Source organism: Haemaphysalis longicornis, unplaced genomic scaffold, assembly GCF_048455015.1.
Source record: "Haemaphysalis longicornis isolate Haplotype H1 unplaced genomic scaffold, Haemaphysalis longicornis Haplotype H1 scaffold_3, whole genome shotgun sequence".
Lineage (NCBI taxonomy): Eukaryota > Metazoa > Arthropoda > Arachnida > Ixodida > Ixodidae > Haemaphysalis > Haemaphysalis longicornis.
In genome coordinates this window covers 121873034-121893312 of record NW_027526335.1, presented here as the reverse complement: position 1 = coordinate 121893312, position 20279 = coordinate 121873034, and the positions used below count along the sequence as shown (strand labels likewise).

At 48.0% G+C, this 20279-nt stretch overlaps 1 protein-coding gene across 1 annotated transcript; it reads right to left on the bottom strand.

Moving 5' to 3' along the window:
* Nucleotides 1-205: 205 nt before the first annotated feature.
* On the bottom strand, nucleotides 206-18894 carry LOC144175410 (uncharacterized). The gene is made up of 7 exons (XM_077704490.1): nucleotides 18853-18894; nucleotides 14837-14908; nucleotides 12040-12358; nucleotides 10311-10574; nucleotides 5971-6255; nucleotides 4038-4114; nucleotides 206-307 (listed from the first exon to the last, which is right to left on the bottom strand). The coding sequence occupies exons 1-7, from the start codon at nucleotides 18892-18894 to the stop codon at nucleotides 206-208; spliced, it is 1161 nt and encodes a 386-aa protein (XP_077560616.1).
* Between the last annotated feature and the right edge of the window lie 1385 nt (nucleotides 18895-20279).

The window sequence follows — 20279 nt, the reverse complement described above, 5'->3', positions numbered from 1 at the left end:
ACAACACACTTCGAGAAAAAGGATACCTAGTTAAAACTTGGTAGGCGTCGGCATCGAAAAAATAAAACGTGCTAATTCAAAACCCCAGATCGGATATCGTTGCGGTGTTCTGGTATTTTATTTGAATAAAACGGGCACGTTATGAATTTCCCAGTGGCTATAACATTTATTTTCGGCTGCGAAGCAACCAAATTGTTGGAATTCATCACTGGATTCCCAGAACATCCCCGCCGGGACCTTCCAGGTTTCTTCCATGCCGGACATGCCACACTTCTTCGCGTCTCGAACCTCCACAGCAGCAACTGACCTGCACACGAGAAAATAAATAAAAAATAAAAAAAGACCTTGAAAGTTCACAATGTTTAAAATTGTTACTTTGCCTCTGAGGCTTTTTTAGGAGTGCTGTCTGGTCGGTAAAAACATCTCTTTCAAGTGAGTACACTCGCTAAACGCAACATAACAGGATTTGGAAGTCATGTATTCGGTCGAAATATCCCATATCTGGATAGGCCCTCGTACTGCAATGGATGTAAAGGGGCTGATAATGCTGATGGTATGTAGATTGCCGTGAAGTTTGGGAAGTACCATACAAAATAATTCGACTCGCCCAAACAGACTTATATGGCATCGCTGTATTGGGAAACCGACGGCTTAGGAGCAGAGCCTAGGCACGTAAAAAAAAAAAAAACAGGAAACAGGTGCGAAAGGATCCCGTTTTCTTTCTGAGTTAAAGAGACAGCGATAATGACAAATTCAACAACTCGGTTAAATTCCATCGGTTCCATCGGTTCCAGAACGCTTTCGCTTTAATAGGAAGGTGTGATAAATAAGATGAAAGGAAAAAAAGTCACTGACGGGCCACCTGTCGTTGCACGCCAACTGCATGCAAGTGGCTACGAGAACAGCGGCTGCTCAAGGGGATGCGGGCATGGTTGCGTTCGAACATTCCTAATAACGGATTAGTGCAAACACGAAAAGCGGCCTCCGCCGGCGGAAGAGTCGAAGAGCCTCTGCCCCAACAGCTTTAGCGACGAGAATTACTCCTTTTCCAGGCATTGGAACCGGAAGGAACAGCCCAGCGCCAGTGGGCTCAGCCTGTACCCGATTCATACCAGTGAGTGTCCGGTGGTGGTGGGACTCCAACCCGCGACCTCCCGCTTCTGTGGAGGGCACTCTGACCACGGGGCCACGAAATCTGTGGGATGCGGCCGTCTTCGGGGGGACCTTTACGATGAGATATGCCCGAAGGCTGGCACTGAGTTGTCGGGCACCGATCTAACAAAAGCTCGAAGGCCGGAGCGTGGAAAATCTGACGCTAACTTCGCCTTTGTTTTCACTCAGAGTCTCTGTCAGTGTGCGGGGTGGGCTTGACCCGGACATCCGTCGAAACGATTCTGCACCAAACTTGAAAGGCTTAGTTCCGCGCTATCGCCTTGGTATGTGGGTCCAACGCCGCCTGTATAATCATTGCCTAACGCGTGAGCGAAAAATGGCCAAACAGCCACTCTCCTATTGCTCTCTCCTACCATTTCCCGCCCCGTAGCCTTCCTCCGTGCATTCATGTCCGCCAGCGAGCGCCGCATCTCGGAAACTATGCAAAATAGTTGAAAATTTGTTTAGCGTTCGCCAGGCGGCGCCCCTATGCCTTCTTGTTTTTCACCATGCCTGTCTGTCTTGGTCTGTCGCTGATAAAACCGCATTTGCAACGGACCTCAATCCCTTGTGCTGCCGCAGGATGATGCCAGCTTTGCGCGCTTATCTGCTTGGATCACGGGCCCGGAAATTTTTTGAGCGGGGCATCCCCCCTCTCTCCCTCCGTATTTCGGTCTTGTTTTGTCCTCGCTGTTCGCTCTCCGCTTCGGTGCGCACTTTTAAAATTTAGGACTGTACTTTAGAAGCTCCCGGACAGCGTGGCGGAACCCTCAGCTGCTTATCGTTTTGTCTTCTGTAATCTTCTAAAATTTACAAGCACGAGCTAAAAAATGTGCACGCAATTTTTTCTTCCCTAAATCCTCCAGAGAGAAAAATATCAGTAAAATAATGGCTGCACCATCCCAAAATATCGTTTTTTCTATTCGTTATTTGTCTACCCGACAATTATTAGGTTCTTACACTATTTCAGTTCAGCCTCCGTCAGTTATCTTTGGAAAAACGCAGCAAGTATGAAGCTAGCGACATGTTGAATGAGATCCCTAGTGTTCCCCAGAACTAGCGCCCCGTCGCGGCTAAGATGTGAGCGAAACGCCTCTTGAAATCCAACAGACAAGCTGACAGACACACGTCGTAGAAGTGGGTGCAGCGTTCGCCACTCGCGAGCAGTGACGTAAGGCGCGATGTCCGCCGGCGCGCGCTACGTAGCGGATGAGTGCCTGAACTAAGCGTCCCTACCCTTCCCATTGAAAAGCGCGACGCGTTAGGCAATGTTTATACAGGCGGCGTTGGTGGGTCAAACTGCGCACGTCAGGTGTGTATTACTCTGCTGCACATTCGGTGGAAACACTGGGTGCGATTTCGTAATTACAGAAAGTTGGACGAATAGGAAATTCTTGGCATGAAACCATATGAGCGGAACACGAGACGATAAAAAAAATGGCCGCGTATATGTGATTGCTTCTCTGCAAATGGTGTCGAACTACGATAGACCGGTAACGTCGCTTCCCTTCCACTCTCCAACTTTCTTCCCCTCCAATCGATCCATAGGTGACCCATGGGTCCCTAGATCGTCCCCTGTGGGTCGCCAATAATTTATGGGCGACGAATTATGCCGCCCTCTATCACTGAATAGAAAGTTATTGAGTGATTATGAGGTTTAACGCGCCGAAGATACCCACGGAACGGGTTGCGACGTAGTGTTGGGCTCCTGAATAATTTTGACCCCCTCGGAATCTTTAACGTGCGCCGAACTCTAGAACACACAAATGTTTTCGCTCTTCGCTTCCATCAGAAAAGAAAGGCAGACGACCAATGCGCACAGCCAGTGATGACTCACGGGAGTGAAACTACCTTGAAGGAGGACTTAGGTCAGCCCATCCAGCAATGGAAAGAATAATGATTGCACAGAGCCGGGAAGCGGGTATGCTGTACCAGAGAACAAACTCGAATGGAAGATAGCGTAGCTCAAACAAGGAAGAACAAGCGGACGGGGAACGGCCATGAAAGGAGAAAAAAATGCCGCGGTTGAGAGAGCGAGAGAGTGAGTGAGAGAGAGAGAGAGAGAGAGAGAGAGAGAGAGAGAGAGAGAGAGAGAGAGAGAGAGAGAGAGAGAGAGAGAGAGAGAAGCATTTATGTGGGAAAGGATGGTTGAGACTTGGCTACGGGCGGGTACCTTCATCCAGGGCCCCGGTGTGTACCGCCCCTCTCCAGGCATGAAGAACTAAGTCCCTCTGAACCCCAGAGTCGGAACTGGTCATAGCTGCCTCCCATAGCTCAAGAGTGTTTGTGGTGTCGGTTGCTGAGGGCCATATGCTGGGGCAGCCGAAGGTTGGGTGGAACAATTTCGATGGATTTCCGCACTTTTTGTAGACCATTATCCGGGTAACAGTGCCGAAAGACGGGACTATAGGCAGCGGAGGAACCAATGAAGGAAAGAAATCAGAAAATTCGGAGGGCAAAGAAGCAACTATGTGACATCGCGAGGCAGGAACGGCTAGAGGAGAGCATGGGGCGGGCTTGCAGTGGACGCAAGTACAATGATGATGATGCTGATGATCAAAATGATGGGTTATTCTAGGCATTGCCGCCTATTTTCCGCTGTCTATTCTGTGCGTGCCTTTCTCTTCAAACAATGACGGTAACTACGCCGGACGGTCAGCGGTCATGCACAAAATCGTCCGATGGCTTAGACGTGGCCTTGGGCTGTATAACAGGTAATACGCGACCTGCTGGCACCTGTATAACGCAATACGCGACCTGCTGGCACACTAAGTGTGCCAGCAGGTCGCGTATTGCGCAAACACACGCTGTGAGTGTTGCCAGCTAACATTCATCTGGATATCATTTTCCACAGAAACGGTATGGGGATGAATCCCGACACTTACCCTTCGCCGGCAGAACAGCATGCCTATGAGAAAGCCAGGCACCGTCAAGGCCACCACCCACGTCACTATTGTTAGATCTGCAAAAAAAAGGTAAATGGAAAAAAATGGTTAAAGAAATAAGTGATTAACAGATTGCATGTAAAGGTCAGATGTACTGTGTAAACCTCCGTGAGCGTTGGGCTCTTTGAGCGGCGTAGATTTGTCTCAAATCAGAACAAGCACAAAAAGGAGGCTCAACATTCACGGTAGTGCGCATTTTACCCCGTCCTTGTCAACCATTCAAAACACTACCTTCGGACAGTGGGTAGACTGGGTAACCAGCTTGGACCTTGCGGCGCAAGATGTCGCTAGAGTCAGGGCGGCCAGCGAGGACCAGGGCACCCTAACCTAAGACCCCCACTCCCCCCGCAGGGCGGGTGCCTCTGCCATCTTGCACCTAGTGCTCACTTTTGAAAATGCTTATTATCCTTCTTCCTCTATGAAAAATTAGTGTGTAATAATATCGAAAATTCAAAAAAGTTGAAGCTAAAGTTAAGCTAAAAAGACTCAAGACCAGCCATTTTGCAAGAAAGAAAGTGCCACGGGTCCATTACTGATGGGAGGGTGTTGACACTCAGAGTTCATGAACAATGTAGGCATTTTCCCTAGTGCGTGAGATCCGAGCGCCGACGCGTCTGCACTCGAGTGCTTGCGTACGCAAAAGAACTTCCCTGGTCTCGAACTGTGTAGGGCGACGTAAAAGAAAAGAGAGGAGAACGCTATTCGGCAATATGAATACGATTGCAGCTAAAATACCTGCCAATCTTATCAAGCGGGATTTTATATTCTGCACGTAGCCAATATCATAGCGTGAGGTGAAAGGCTGGGCGTCGGTTATTCGACCTTTATAGGGGACCAGTTTTGGTTCGCGCATTTTTTTTTTTTTTTTTGCGTGGGGAAAGCAAATATCGACCACAGTTGTAATTTATTGCTTTACAGCTATTCGCTAAAAATTCCTCTTCGTTGCAACAATATTAAACTGAGAATGAGTTCGTGCACCAACTTAGGTACATCATATACAGAGTCCCTGGTAGAATATAGTAAACAGTTTGTGCGCACAGACAGACAGACAGACAGACAGACAGACAGACAGACAGACAGACAGACAGACAGACAGACAGACAGACAGACAGACAGCGATGAGATAGAGGACAACGGTGGGGAGTTTGTCAGACAAGGCTGCGGTGAAGAGGAGGTTTATTTAAAAGACAAGATAGCGGACCATGGGCAATCGCTATTAGTGCGTATGCGCCAGAGGAAGGAAGAAGGGGAGATGGGCTGGTGACGAAGCAGGAGTGGAATCAGGGGAGCAAGGCTTCTAGGGCGGCCCGCCAGATGCGGTAGCCGTAGTCTCCCGAGGGCGTCGTCGAAGACGCCCGGAAACCCAGCAAGGCTGCAGTGTAAGCCGTGCCTTGCATTGACGACCGCGCATTGAATCGCCGGCGTCGACTGTGTGACGTGGCGCTCGTCCTGCCGTTCTACCCACAGCCGCCGAGATCCCAGACTGGCACACTCCTCAACATTGATTGTGCCCTACCACGGGAGATACTTAATCTATTGTTATTTCTTTGTAGCCCTCACAGAACTATATATCTTTAAAAGAGAATTTTGTATCTTTTTCTGCTCGTCACTGTAACGTTCGTTTCGTTAATCGTATAGTCCAGATAAATGTTAGTCTTGGTGTACTCCGCCCGTCTCAAGCACTCTCTTGTTTCTGCGAAGTGAATTCCGAGCCCTAGCCGCCAGTAACACCACACAGACAGACAGACAGACAGACAGACAGACAGACAGACAGACAGACAGACAGACAGACAGACAGACAGACAGACAGACAGACAGACAGACAGACAGGCAGGCAGGCAGACAGAGATAGAGGGAGAGATTATGGACGAACCTCCTCCGGTGAACACTTCGGCGTGGCTGGGCGCGCCCATGGCGATGCCCGTCCTGTTCACTGTGCGGAAGGCGGTGACGGTGAACCGGTACTTGCTCCACTGGAGGAGGCCGTTGATGTACACGTGGCGCAGGCTGGGCTGCGGGTAGACCTTGGAGTGGCACAGCCGGAACCAGCAGTAGCTCACCACGAAGCCGTCCGCCTGGCCCTCTTCCAGCACCCAGCTCACGCGCACGCTCGACGGGCTCAGGGCCGAAGCGCGCAGCTGGCACGGACGGTCGGGGGCTGCGCATGCGTGCAAGACAGAGGGCGCAGGCGACGTCACGCAAAGGGTCGAGAGCTGAGCCAGTTGGTACAGACCTTTTCAACTCATTCATCTTGGGAGCAGCCATTTTATCAGTAATTCGTGCTAGTGCACATTTAATTAGCTCGGTCGACAGGACCGACAAACTGCCGATGCCCACCACCGCCAAGAATATGCAAAGATGTTATCAATACCTCAACAACGAAGAAGTGTAAAGCTTCATAATAACGGAACAGCGTGAACTTCGCGGAACACAAACCGCTCGTGTATTTGCCTCCTCCTCCGGGACCTACCGAGTTCGCGCTCTGAAATTATTATGAATTGTCAGATATTTCATACTCCGTTTCCCGTACTTTTTGCAGCGTTGGGGATGCTGTAGCGTACGTTAGCCAATAGGAACAGCGAATAGGGGCATTAGCCGATGAGTTCAACAGATGCAGTGACTGAAGCGAAATTCTGAGTTTTGGTCCACTTCAAAAATCGTCCATTTCGCGTCTGTTTAAAGACATGACGTGGACTTTAATCAATATGACTCCTCAGAAACCTACGCCCCGCCTTGCTTGTCTTGCGTCACGTGAGACCGTCTGCTTAAAGGGACACTGAAGTGATTTGTAAACATTGCGGGATTACTAGCGTAAATTGTAGTTCGGAGTCCGTAGGCATTGTTTCGACCACTCTGGCCGCGTTTACGCGAATTTATTTAGTAGAAAAATCAATTCGAAAATACTGTCCTCCTCTCTTTACGCTCGCCCATTTTCTGTGGCGTTTTCGTGTGACGTCAGCAGGAGATGAGCTGGAAAATGGCTGCGCTACTGCATGGTTCGCCGACCAGCCGACCTACCGATCGAGTCAGTCGGCCCAGCGTTTCGTCCGCCGGCCGCCGACGGGTCGTCGCTATTCGCTCGCTCAATTGAAACTAAGCCACAACACCTTTGTGAATGAAAGAATGTGCCTTTCCTTACTTTGTTAGTTTGTACACTGTGTCAAACTCAGAGTCCGGGTCGCTCCACACAAGCGCTGCACAAGTGCACATGCGACGCTTCGCTGACTTTACGCTAGTAGGAAAATCTAAGGCCAATTGAAGGCGGGAGAAGAATCAGCGAAGTCAATATAGGTACTAAGAAAATAAAATCACCTGAAACTTTTACCGTGCAGCGCAAAACTAGGGAGCAGGAAGCACTTTTTGCGCTGGGTCAGCAGCACGACCGCACATCTGCGAACGCTTTTCCGTCAAAGAAATGCAATTACTAGACGTGAGATATTGTGGAAGTTTGGGGGACACTTACTGCAGGAGTGATATACAACAAATAGTCACATAAAGTACTTAAAATGCTTAAAATAAATAAAAATGTAAACTGGTCATACATTATAAACCTTATGTATCCAAACCGGCCAGCTCCGGCTCGTGGTCTAGCGGTCTGAGGCGCTGGAATTTGTTTTGAAAGTCGCAAGTTCGAATACCCGAGGGTACATGTATTTTTTTTTTGTAAGTTGATTTTTTCGTATGCGACCGATGTTTTCTGAACTGAGTTCATCATTTTTGGACCGTAACGTTCACTGCTCCACGAGCGAGATCGCAGAACGCGCGCATACTGACAATGACGCGCTAGCGAGTTCTCGTTGGCGTGCTGTTGCCACAAGCACCGACTGCTTGCGGGCCCAGGCCTGAATCAGCACACCCTTGGCCTGGTGCGAACTAGCTTTTTACGAACAGACATGAGTGAGGCAAGCTCCGAATATGCGGGAAAAGCGCATGGCATTCGAGATACTGCGGTGACGCGGAGGGCGTTCATCCACTGCGTAGGCCTCGTCTAGTGATTTCTACGATTCCAAGCCGCCCTGGGAGGTTTATCTTAGACATTTGACAGCCGACAACATGGCAGAAGAGCGGTACGGCGATAATTGAGAAATCGAGAATGCCCATCCAACAACGCCATCAGATGTCAAGCATGTTGTTTTACAGAACCGAAACCGAAACTTTTGATTGCTAACCTTGGGAATCGTCCAATCACGGTGCCCCCCCCTCCTGACGTCACAGCCTTTAGTTGGTGCGGCCGCCGCAAACCGCGCATAGTAGTTTTTCTTCTTTCGCGCTTTGTAAAATAATTACCGATTTGTCAACCGGATAAACGATGAATAGTGTGTTAATTTCAGCCAGTCTACACAGTGCAAGCAAAAACGGGAGCTTAACAAATTCACTTCAGTGTCCCTTTAAGCCAGTCAGAGCACGCTCTAAGTGGACGCCTTTTCGATGCGCATGAAATGGACAATCCTCAGAATTCCACCACTGGATGGCAATGACCACTGTGGCAGCACACGGCAGCGAAGTCTGTCTCTACCAACAGGAAGCAGTTGACAGAGTACTTGTTCGTGCTCATTCTTGGCCGCGCCTCTCTCCCCTCACCATTTGCAGCTTTGACAGAGTTCTGCAGTTAGTGAAAGAAAATGTAGCAAAGTGTCATTTAGATCCAATGCGTTAGCTGTACAGACTGGTGCACCTTCAGAGACAGTAAGAAACATCAGGAGCGGTATTATTTAAGGCGACAGCATTAGTCACCTCCGCAGAACGAAAAACAGGCGTCGTCTACGCCGTTACCGAGAGATGACCAAAAAACGGCCGATGGCAGTAAGAGAACAGAAGTAAAGTAATCGAGTTGTAAATAAATCAGAGAAACTTTGGGTCTGTACGGGAATTGAATCCAAGGCCTCCTAAATGCTAAACAAGCCGCATACGTCCCTACATCTTCATGGGTGTAGCTGATAGAAAGACGACCTAGTCAATTCGTTGCGACCAGATACATATAAGCGTGTGTTAGAGACATGAACTCAGGCCTATATGAGTAATTTGAGCGTGCTAGTTATAGAACGAGCCATTGGACGAGTGAGATCTGCGTTAAGTAAAACGCTATGTTAACGCCGGGAGGTACCAGCCTGACGTTAGCCTAACGTTATTATTTGAGCTCTGCAGTTCTCCACCTAAACTCGGAGCTTGATGTACAAAGAGTTTGACGTTGCTTGCAACGTCGTAAAGGTCAGCGTTATTTGCGTAAAGCTGAACATAGATATAGGCCTAACAAGAGCTGTATGCCAATGCTTTCAGTCTAACTTAGCGGAGAAGAAAAAGTGCAAAGAAAAAATGCACTGACGATTACAATACTCCCTAAATCAAAATTGGCGCGCAGTGCGAACTGCAGTCTTCTCAGTGCCTTTCACGAAGTGATCGCGTGATCAGCAAACGCACGGCGGCGCGCGCTGGTGTGCTGTTATCTCGTCGCGCGTCGCCGCCACCGGCGAGCGGGATGTTCCAAACCGTGTATTAACCTCCCACCCAAATGTCACGTGGTTCGAGTGGGCCACGCACGGAGGAGTAGCCTCAGGCGGGGGATGCAGTGGAAGTGAGAGACATGACACCATAGCAGATGACGCCAAATTATCAAGCAATACGTACATGAAACAACGGTTCTTAACTGACAGTCGCGTTATCACACGGGGAGGGGTTGACAGTCATTGATTCCGGGTACGACATGCTTCGTAAACAAAAAAACATTACGGTTGATGTTTGGAGTCTTTCAAAAAAGGCAAGACGAAACCTTAGTTATACCGTCTGTTGATTTACTTTCGAAATTTCTGCTGAAGTTTACGGCCGCGCCTGTCATTACTTGGCCTCCCGGAGCAGCAGCTTCCGAAGCTCTTCCTCCCGCCGCACTGCACCCTGTTTTGGCGCTGCTGCTTTCTTTAGCCCGCGCGCATACCCCGTTTCACACAGCCATTTTCTGTGCGGTTATGTGTACCTCTGAGCGATTTTTGGTACGTCAAATGTTTCATAAAACAGAGAGATCTGGGCTTTCGTCTTGAAAATAATGGCGTGGATAGAACCGGTACAACACCGAAAAGGAAAAGTGGTGCATATGCACACAGAGAAGGGACAAAGCCGTGTCTCTCTGATCTCTGACTGGGTCGGATTCTGCTCGTAAACATCATACAAGACATTATAGGACAAACACGACTGGGCCATAGGATAGGAATAGTGGCTCACTCTGCTTCTGCGCGTCGAAGTTCGTCTCGTAGAGCAGCACGCCGTCGGTTCGGCGCACCTGCACCTTGAGCCTCTGGCGGTTGAGGTCGGTCCAGGCGACGAACTTCTCCCGGCGCAGGTCGAGCAGGTTGTCGCGGCACGACGTCTGGCAGCCGTCGGTAGAGGTGCACAGCCGCACGTTCAGCAGCTGCTCCGTCTCGTTGCCCAGACGCCACTCCAGGCCCACCATGAACGCCGAGTAGGCCGACGCCCGGAAGCGCAGTTCTGCCGGTGTGTTTAAGGGCGTGCACAAAATACAGTGCTCTTCCTTCGCTCAGTTGAACTGGCGACTCGTTTACTTTAAGGTAACTATATGTCAAGATATGTGAAACTTCACAGTGGAAAGATCTGTGCCGGCTATTGTCATTCAAGTTCTAAATGCGATAGCTTTTGCGTCAAGTGAACATGGTGGACGTGTGACCAATAAAGAATACTAAGGCAACCACGAAAGAATACAAGGGCAACCAAATTTACCACATACTAGTCGAATGCGGTCTAAGTTGTGTATCGACCACGCGGGAACGGGCTCATCAACGTCATTGACCTATTTTATATGCCAGAAGGTAACCCTGTGTGCGCATCGACTATTGAGGTGACCCCCGGGAACTCATCTGTTCGATCGTTTCGGTTTACTCGAAACAGCGGTCTCTCCCACTGTCCTTCACCCAAAAGGTCATTGTTTTCTACATTTTATACCCAGAAACAGCGTGCAGTAATATTTAAGCTGCGCAACGTGCGACCCCAACCCCATTGCATTGCCGTTCGCGCGATCGGGGGTATCCCTGCCAGGAAGTCAGTCCCTGACTGCAGTGCCTGTGAGCTGCCAAGTTCTTTCTCATATGGAGATATGTTTTAGAAAGGCTCTAGCTCCGCCCTAATTTCAGGAATCTGTCTTTAAGACATTTTGGCCAAAGAGACCGGTAGGTTCCAAGGCGACTCAGCAGAACGGCAGGTTCTCCGCATGGCTACTGTGACTACTTAAGGCAGCCTTAGCCCGCGGTAAGGTATAGCCTGTCACCACCAGATGGGTTGGTGAGGGCTGATTGACGCGGTAACGGAGCGAGTGATATTGCGCTTTCTTCACGCCTAGGTGGACGTGCTGCAAACACTGCGTAGTATATTCTTCCACCTACCAGTTCTTCGACACGATAAGGAAGTCGAGTACCAGTCCTATTATCCAATAGTTGTTTCAACCCATCAAACGGCGCACAGACTCAATCTTACGAAGGATATAGGTGGCAGTTCAAGATAAGTGTAGACCGCTGAAGGCGGTTGGGTGTCATTGTCGGAGTCATCATTGCGTTAAAGAGAAAACTTAAATCGCGGATCGAGAGAGATGTGTTGGGAGAGAGAGTTTTTTGCTATGGTCGAATTGAGATCGACATGTAGCTTTTCCTCTTCGACAAGAACCACGGCCAGGCGGTTGGTGAGGGCCGCCAACGCCAACCACACCCGCAGGTTGGAGAATGAGCAGCGTTAGATTACTGCGGGGACTGTAGGGCGGTGGGACAGGAGAAAGGATGTGCTCAACATCTGCGTCTGAAGAGGGGCAGTCGGCACAGAAAGGGTGTGAGAGCTAATGGTCTCTAGAGACGTGCTGGGCTGATGCAGATGCCCAGCTGGAGAACCGGCAACGTGCGAACTAGCGCACTGAAGAGGGAAACGTGGGCTTGATTATTCCGCAGCTCACCGGAGTCGAGCGTCCAGGATCGCGTACAGAGCGCGAAGCTGTCGTAGCCCGACGATGAGAGCGGGTTCTCGTCGACAGCGCAGAAGGCGTACGTAACGCCTGGCCGCAGCTCGGTGATGTACGAAGGCTGCGCGGCCACCTGTCTGCTGCAGCGGAGGCCCGAGTATGCGGGCGCCGTGCAGTTGCCGAAGTCGGACAGGTCACACCGGGTCTCGCGCCCGTACGGGATGCACTCGAAGAAGCTGGTGCCCTTCTGGAAGTGCTCGGCCGTCGCGTGGCAGAGGCAGAAGCGGTTGCCGCTCTCCGGCTGCCAGTCGATCTGGGAGTGCGTGTCACGACGCGGGCGCTCAAACAGCGAAGGGGTTTTTTTTTTTTTTTTTGCAGAGAAGCTGTTTATGACTGGGGTTCGGAAAATTTCTTGAGCCCGTAAACTCATCCGGGTCCAAAAAAGCTTTGCGCAGAGCCAAATTTATCGCAAATTCTAAGCAGGAAACGGCTGTTCCTGTCATTGCATCAGACCTTTCCCAGCAGAACTTACATGGCAGTTGGCAGCCAGTACGACTATCACGCCGAGCATCATTTACTTGGCGTAATTGCTTAGTTTACAGCGAAGTTGTAAACGTAACAGAGTTTACGTCTGCTGTCGACACATGGGCCTCTAGGGAAAGAAAACGGACAGCCACGTGTTTGTCTGCTAAAGCAAAACTTCAGTCCTTAGAAGTTTCATCAAATAATCCCAAATCGATCGTCCACTATGACCAAATGATGAATAAAACCGTGTGCATTCTCTAGCCATGTTCTGCAGTATATTTTACATAGCTTCGCTGGCCATTTACCTTCAAAGAGTGGAATAGCTTTTAATTTCTATTACGCCGCAGCCTGCGATTGCGTTTGCCGTAGAAATCTGGAAGACGCCTCAACACCGAGATAACGCACGCTCGTTTCAGAATTTTCCTACCATGAAATTATACTCAACGCGGCCTGTTCTATCCCCTTCGCCGTGACGTGTCATCTGGATGATGAAAAAAACTAAACCCAGTTCCATCCAGTGAGCAATCTGCTGACATAGCCGAGCTGAAGTTCTCGGACGCTCGCCCGAGAACGTAAGCGCCGTCGCCGTTCAAATTCTACGGCTCGCGCAAAGGAATCAACAGCTCAACGCCAGCGGCGGAGGCTCCCTCCCCTCTTCCTCCCCTAGCGGGAAGGAGATAAATCCGCCCCTGCGAGACCACTGCGCCCTCTATCGGTGGGTCTGGGAACCGACTTCTGGGAGGCCGCCAGATTGTCCTGGATACTGATACCCAGACCATAATTACGGCACAGCAAATATTGCCGTCTTTCAGCGTTCTTTCCAATCGATTTCTGATGGTCAGAGAGGCGTCTTATACAGAGCTGGAGAATGCCGCATCAGGTGAGGACAGTCCTCTTTTTCACCTTTACTAAGCGTTAAGAAGGTCGCCAGTCACGGATGGCAAGCGTGAGCGCTTAGCCTGATATTTCACCACGCCTAAAGCAAGCGTGCATAAAATATCTTGTACTCGCACTTCGCAAGCGTTATGCATCCCGCGAGTCATGCTTAGAGAGCGTGATTTTCAGCGTGAAAATACGTCACGCTTGTACCAAGCATGCAGGAAATCGTCGACACTCATGCTTGTTAAGCGTGACAAAATTTAGAGTTCACCCCTGCCTAACGCAATGTATACAGCATGAGGCTCGTCGTACGCACGGCTTGCAGCAATAGGATCGACCTAAAACAGCTCCGCTCTTAAAACGATGATCACGAAAAGGTCAAATATAACCAGCCGAACCGTTGGTGCACCACAGCTAGCGGGTACGCGGGCACGCAGCGAAGAGACGTTAGGAGCGTCACACTGAGGTCCAACGTTGTCAAGTTTTAGCAACGTCGGGAAACACGCAACACGACAGATGAGCCTAAACAGGTGTCAAGCAACGTCAAACGTAGTACACGTCAACCTGCAGCTTGACGTACAATAATTTTGACGTCGCTTGGCACATATTTGGGCTCATTTGTCGTGTTGCGTGTTTCCCGACGTTGCAGACTTTGAAACAACAAAGGACACTCGAAGACTCAGCGATAACGACCTCTGCGGGGAAACGTCTGAGAGAAGTGCTGCTCACGACTATAGAATCACAAGAGAACGATGTTACGCCGTCGTAGTTTTTATAAGTAAATCTGTAAGAAGAGATTCTGGGCTGTAACATATTAGCAATAACGGTCTGGTTTATAGCACCTCTATTAGACTTGCCCCAACTATAGGTCTGGTTTCCGGGAAACGCACTATTAATTACGGGAAGGGCTCAAATTGGTCTACTGTTGCCCCAGTTAGAACTTTGTTAAGCATAAAAAGAACATGAAGACCAAAAAGAACCACGTTTCAATTCAGAGAACTATCCCGTGGTAACTGACTCAACTCCGCTGCGCCCTGAAGAAAGTTGTTTTGACCTAAAAAATGGGCATCGAAGAAACCACTAATTTTGCGCTGCACAATGCCAGCAGTCACACAATCTAGCAGAAATTCTGAGAACAGTTATAAGTGCGTACTATTCAAGTATACGTCCAAACAGAACTGGAGGTCAAGTTGATGGAGGTGGCTTACCGCTGATCTTTTAAGTTTATGTGCCGTCGTTTGTAACATCCTGCATCCCTTTTTTTCTTTGTTGTACGGGGCTATTTTACGGTCATTCGTGTTTCGCTGAGTTCATATTTGGAAACTTCACATTTCGAACTTAAACTATTTCACCATCCGTGTCTGACAGTAAAACCCCGGGGAATTACCTTGAAGGACGTCGTGTTTGCCCATATTTGAGACAGCCGCACGGCCGGGGACACGCGGACTTGGAGAGCTGCCTGCGTACATAAAGGTGGTGAATAGTTACGAAAGCCACTTCAGCAAGATAATAGTAGTACTAGCAAAACTTTATTTTCCCAGGCTGGAATAAAGGGAAGAAGAAGAGTGGGGAGATCTTCTGTCTTATTCCCTTCTCATACGGCGGCCAGGAGTCCTGGGACCATGGCGGCGACTTCAGCAATCTGGACAAGTTGGACTTGTACATCCGTGTCAGAACTGAGCACTGCGATATCCCACTGCTCCGTGGTACTAATCTCGAATAAGCAGTAGTCTCGCTTTTTGTATTCACTCCTATTTTACGCGGGCATGAACAAACCATGTGTTGCAGGTCCGCCCTGCCTTCAAGAATTTTGAATTCGTCCGTACGACGTCCTGGGTAGCAGCGGCTGTAGGCCACGGGGTTGGGGAAGGTGGTGGTCTTGAGCGCCCGCCATGCCACTGACTGCCACCTGGCTAGAATTGAATGCACACGTAAATGTCGATGGTTCAAAAGTTACAGGGTGCGTGAGATTCTTAGTAAAAATGTGCGAATATTAAAAGTAGCACTTCGAATCGAATATGAATAGGAAAAACAGACTGGTAATTGAATGTTATTGAATACGAATATCGTTCGTGCTCCAGTTCAAAACACGGCTACAAAAATATAACCTAGGTAGTCAGGACCTCATACAAAAAGGGCACAGAAAATAGGATAAGTGATTAGGATAAACTTGCAATTCAGTGGACGAAGATTCTAACACACGTTGTTGAGAATAAGTGAGTGTTTCTCAATCTTCGGAGAACACCGAAGGTATATTCGAGTAGCTGCAGTCTGTCAAGTCATTGTAAAGAAGCCCTTGCTTGGCATGCTAGTAGCTCGAATGACCTTACTCCGGTGGGGCTAGTTAGCCTTCTGGTGGGGCTAGTTAGACATCTAGTCGGGCTAGTTAGTTTGGTAACGATAAGGTAAAAGGCGAGAAAAAGGGAGGCACGAATAGCAAAAACAGAAAATACCCCAAAGCACACACTAAGTCTGTGCTGTGTGGTGACTTCTTTCTGTTCGTCCGACGCTTTCTGGGGCGTTTTATTTTAACTGCGAGCCATCAACTTCATGAATAACTTTATGAACCCTTACTTATGGCACTACATTTATAGGAAACGTTTTTTCGGCGTATAAACCTTACATAAGTAACATACACGAGAGTTAGCATACACTTGTTTTGCGGGAGACTTACATGTGTCCGGCTTTCTTGCAGAACTTCTGGGTTGAGCAAGAAAGCCAACTTTTAAAGGCAGTCTGCATGTCGTGAGGCACAGTCAACTGTTTCTGCTCTATTATTTGTACATTAGAATAGCCTTTGAAGGAGGAAAAGTACTTCACTAAGTCTACTAAAGCGGGGCTGAGTACCGCTGCTTTCAGCACAAAAATAGTACGAGGTATGCAACGTTTGTGGCAAAGTAAGCCATCCTATGGGCGTATGCCCAAATCTACAAGTGCGTGCAAGACATCTGGTCTGGAACAACCTACCGCAAACCATAAATGCTACCCCAGCTGCGCCCTTTGTGGAAAAGCGCACCGCACCGGCAACAACAAATGCCACAAGCGATTCATGAATTACTCATATGAAAGCTAAAAGGCTATGGCTTCTGTCCCGCGCTCTGTAAATGGATGCTCAGTTATTTATCAACGCGCTAAAGTTATGTCCGTGTTCATGATATTTTGTCCGTACCCTTTGTTTCGACCTCCGGAGTGCCACAAGGGTCGGTATTGGGCCCACTGTTGTTTCTTGTTTTTATAAATGATGTTGTCAATTGTGTAAATCATGGAAAATTACTTCTGTTCGCGGATGATATGAAGCTGTTTTCAAAAATTCAGTCAACAGAAGACTGTGTAAACCTGCAGAAGGATATTTGTGCCATTTCGCAGTGCTGTATTAAAAATTGTTTATCTCTAAACATGTCTAAAACCAAAATCAATACTCTATCGAGGCAGAAGGCGCAAGTGTTGTTTTCTTACAAGGTGGGCAACGAAGCTATTTTTCACGTAAACATTATGAAAGATTTAGGAGTAGTTATTGATAATCATATTAATTTCCAGCCGCATGTTGCGTCCCTTCGGAACACCGGTTTTAAACTACTGGGCGTAATTTCGCGCCTCACACGCAATTTCAAATTCCCGGATACCATCATCCACTTGTTTTGTTCTTTGGTGAGATCGTGTTTGGAATTTGGTTCCGTTGTTTGGAACCAGCTCCCAAAAACGTATTCCCACCTAATAGAATCAGTCCAGAAGCGCCTGGTTCGAATCATCTATGACAGATATTTCGAACGTAAAGTTCATTATGAATACCATTCTCTTTTAAATATAATAGTCATCACCGACCTAGAAAGTCGCTGATGTTATTGTGACGCCATGTTTTTCTATAAGATACTAATGGTCATTTTGACGCTCCCGATTTACTGCACAGCGTAAATTTACATGTCCCTCAGCGATTCACGCGCCATTGTACATAATTTGCCCCAGTATGCCACAAGCAAATCACCCGCTGAACGCCTGCATATTCTGTGCAATCGTATGTCAACAGATATTGATTTCTTCATGCCTCAAAGTGTTTTTACTCGTACCTTAACAAATCTGTTACTAATGCCATGACTTGCGGTTCTGCCTTCCATGCACGGTTATTTCACTGATAAATCTGTGCTCGCGATATCGGCATTTGTTTGTAGCTATATTAAATTGGTGATGTTTTTAATTTTCACTTTATCACATTTTACTATCTGACTTGTGTACCAATGTAAGAGCCTGTATGGTGTATTGGACACGCAATAAAACATGAATGAATGAATGAATGAATGAATGAATGAATGAATGAATGAATGAATGAATGAATGAATGAATGAATGAATGAATGAATGAATGAATGAATTAATTAATGAATGAATGAAATCCCCTAATATTTAAAAATACGACAATGGGAGAAGAAAAAATGGTCACTTGCGGCTCGCAAGTTGGTACACCAGTTTAAGTTTCATTTAGAACCCATTTGCGCTGAATAAATGGCTATGGGAAATAGTGGCGTACGTCGGATCCCATGTCGTAGGGTGCTGAACCCGGGAAAAATGAGGAGAAAATATATTGTAAAAACAATAATCCCAAAGCAACAAATAACATAAAAATTAACAAACAGAAACTTTCTGGGGAAGTTGGCGTGGTTACCTTAGGAGTGATTTTTTTTCTATTTCTGCATCGGCATGGGTGCTGCGGCAGCGAAAATGCGTCAGCTTAATTTGTGCATCCCTTGCGACAATAGGGCATTTAATGGTAAGCAAAATTAGTGACCTATTCTGTTCCCTCTCTCCTAGAAACCAAAAATGTCTTTCCCCCCCCCCCTTTCCATGCAGCACTACTGGGAACATACACTTGGTTTTCGTGGAAATTTAGGGTTCGAACAACAAGAAAACGTATTGCTACACCTAACCCGCTTATCGCGTGCATGTGGATAAAAAACGGCTTTAGTTGTATTCCTCTTGCTCCCCCTTGTGGAGCGTAAGGGCATCCCCATCATCTTTTTCGTATTTATCGTGGGCTAGAGTGTAAAACTGTAAAGCTGGCTCTGTAACATGGTGGCGTCTGGCTTACACAGAGCATAGGTACGGTTCTTGCAGTACCATTTAGCGGCAAGATTGAGATTGTGGCCGAACATCTTTTCGGGTTGGCTGTGGGATTTGGCACGAGTTTCCGGTCAATGAACGAGATAAGTTGACAAACAGTGAGGTAGCTCGGGCCTGGACTCTGATAATGCCTTCCGAGCGAACTGGCCGTTAACGCAATAACACATTTCGATGCCAAAATTTCCAGTTTCGATGCAAAGCCGTTTGTATGCGCCAGAAGTTGAACGGCTGATACACGCCACCGCCCACGAGGTATCTCAGCCAGTGTACTGGCGCACAACGGCCGACGTACCAGGAAAGCGTAGATGACAATTTGCAGGCTCCGGGCTGTCATGGCGGGCGAGGCGGTCTTATCTCCTGAAGACGGGGAGAGCTGCACAGATGAAGTATGTGATTTCATTCCCCCCATGCCGATTCTTTTCCTGTGAAAAGTTTATTCAACTTTCATTCCTGGGCCGTTTATATTGGGGTCCGGAGGTGAGAAACGTTGAAATACACATTTCCTAAAGCTAGTCAGGAAAGCATGCGCTTGTGTCAACGCGTGCTGTGCCAGAAATCCCCATGTGTTAGCGAGCGCGCAACTTAAAAGCTTTTCAGCGCACACCAACTTAGGTGAAGAATACGTTTGAATGGAATGTACATCTACAGCTTAGCTCTGTGAGGTCAATGTTTAGGAATTATTCGCAGTAAAAGCACTAAAATGGGCGGCTATAGCAGAAAAAGGCCCAATGTACCAGCACATGCAATGCCGCAGTACAGTCCTGATACCGGCTCTAGATAATCTCCTCTACTCGTGCTATTCGGTGCAAGGGGCAGAGAATAACCGTCACTTCTGAATCATCTGCAATGGCCTTGTTCGAAAGTTGGCTTTCGCTACAACTTTTTAGTGGGACGACAAAATCGCCCCGACCACTTCACAACATAAAGCTACTTAAGCGGCGCTGTAAAAGCGATGGTTGTCCATCGTTATGACCATTTTTATATACTCTTCCTCCTAGTGTCACAATATCATACATTATTTTAAAAAGCCGCATTATGAATCGCCGCTAAACAGGACACCACGTATGGTATTCAGTAGCGGGGCACCGTTCCCGGCAGCAGATTGTTAGACGATCTCTTGAGGTGAATTGAAGCTCGTGACCTGAAACAACGAGTGGTTTGTCAACCTCCTGCCTCAAGTCCCAATCGGGTGGAAGAGGTAACCCCGTCCTAAATAGATGTGGTAGAAAGCTTCTGCTCATGGTAATCTACTTGTCACGATTTTCTGGGCCACTATATAACGCGATACAACGTGATACCTTAGTATATGTTATTACATGATCTGCATCTAATATTTCAGTACAAATAAACTGGGGTGGTAAGGTAATTAGTGTCATGCCAACTGACTAGTGATGTTGCTTTGTTCCGTGACCAACATGCATACCGAATAACTGAAATTTGGTCGTGTTGCACTTTTCACCATTATCTACCAATGTAAGTTGCCTTGAATTTATCTATACAAACGCATTACTTTTGCAGTGTTGTACGGTTGTAGGTATTTTGTCGATGAGCAGCTTTTTACCGTCCTTCAATGTGCCCTCTTTAAGTATTTGAGTAGGAACCCCCACAAACTGGCTGCACTTGAACTATTAGGTTCGTAGCATCATGGGTCAAGCGAACCTTAGCCAGAGTCAATGATGAGCCGTGAACTGCCGCTGACCTGGCACGTCTGTGCGCGAA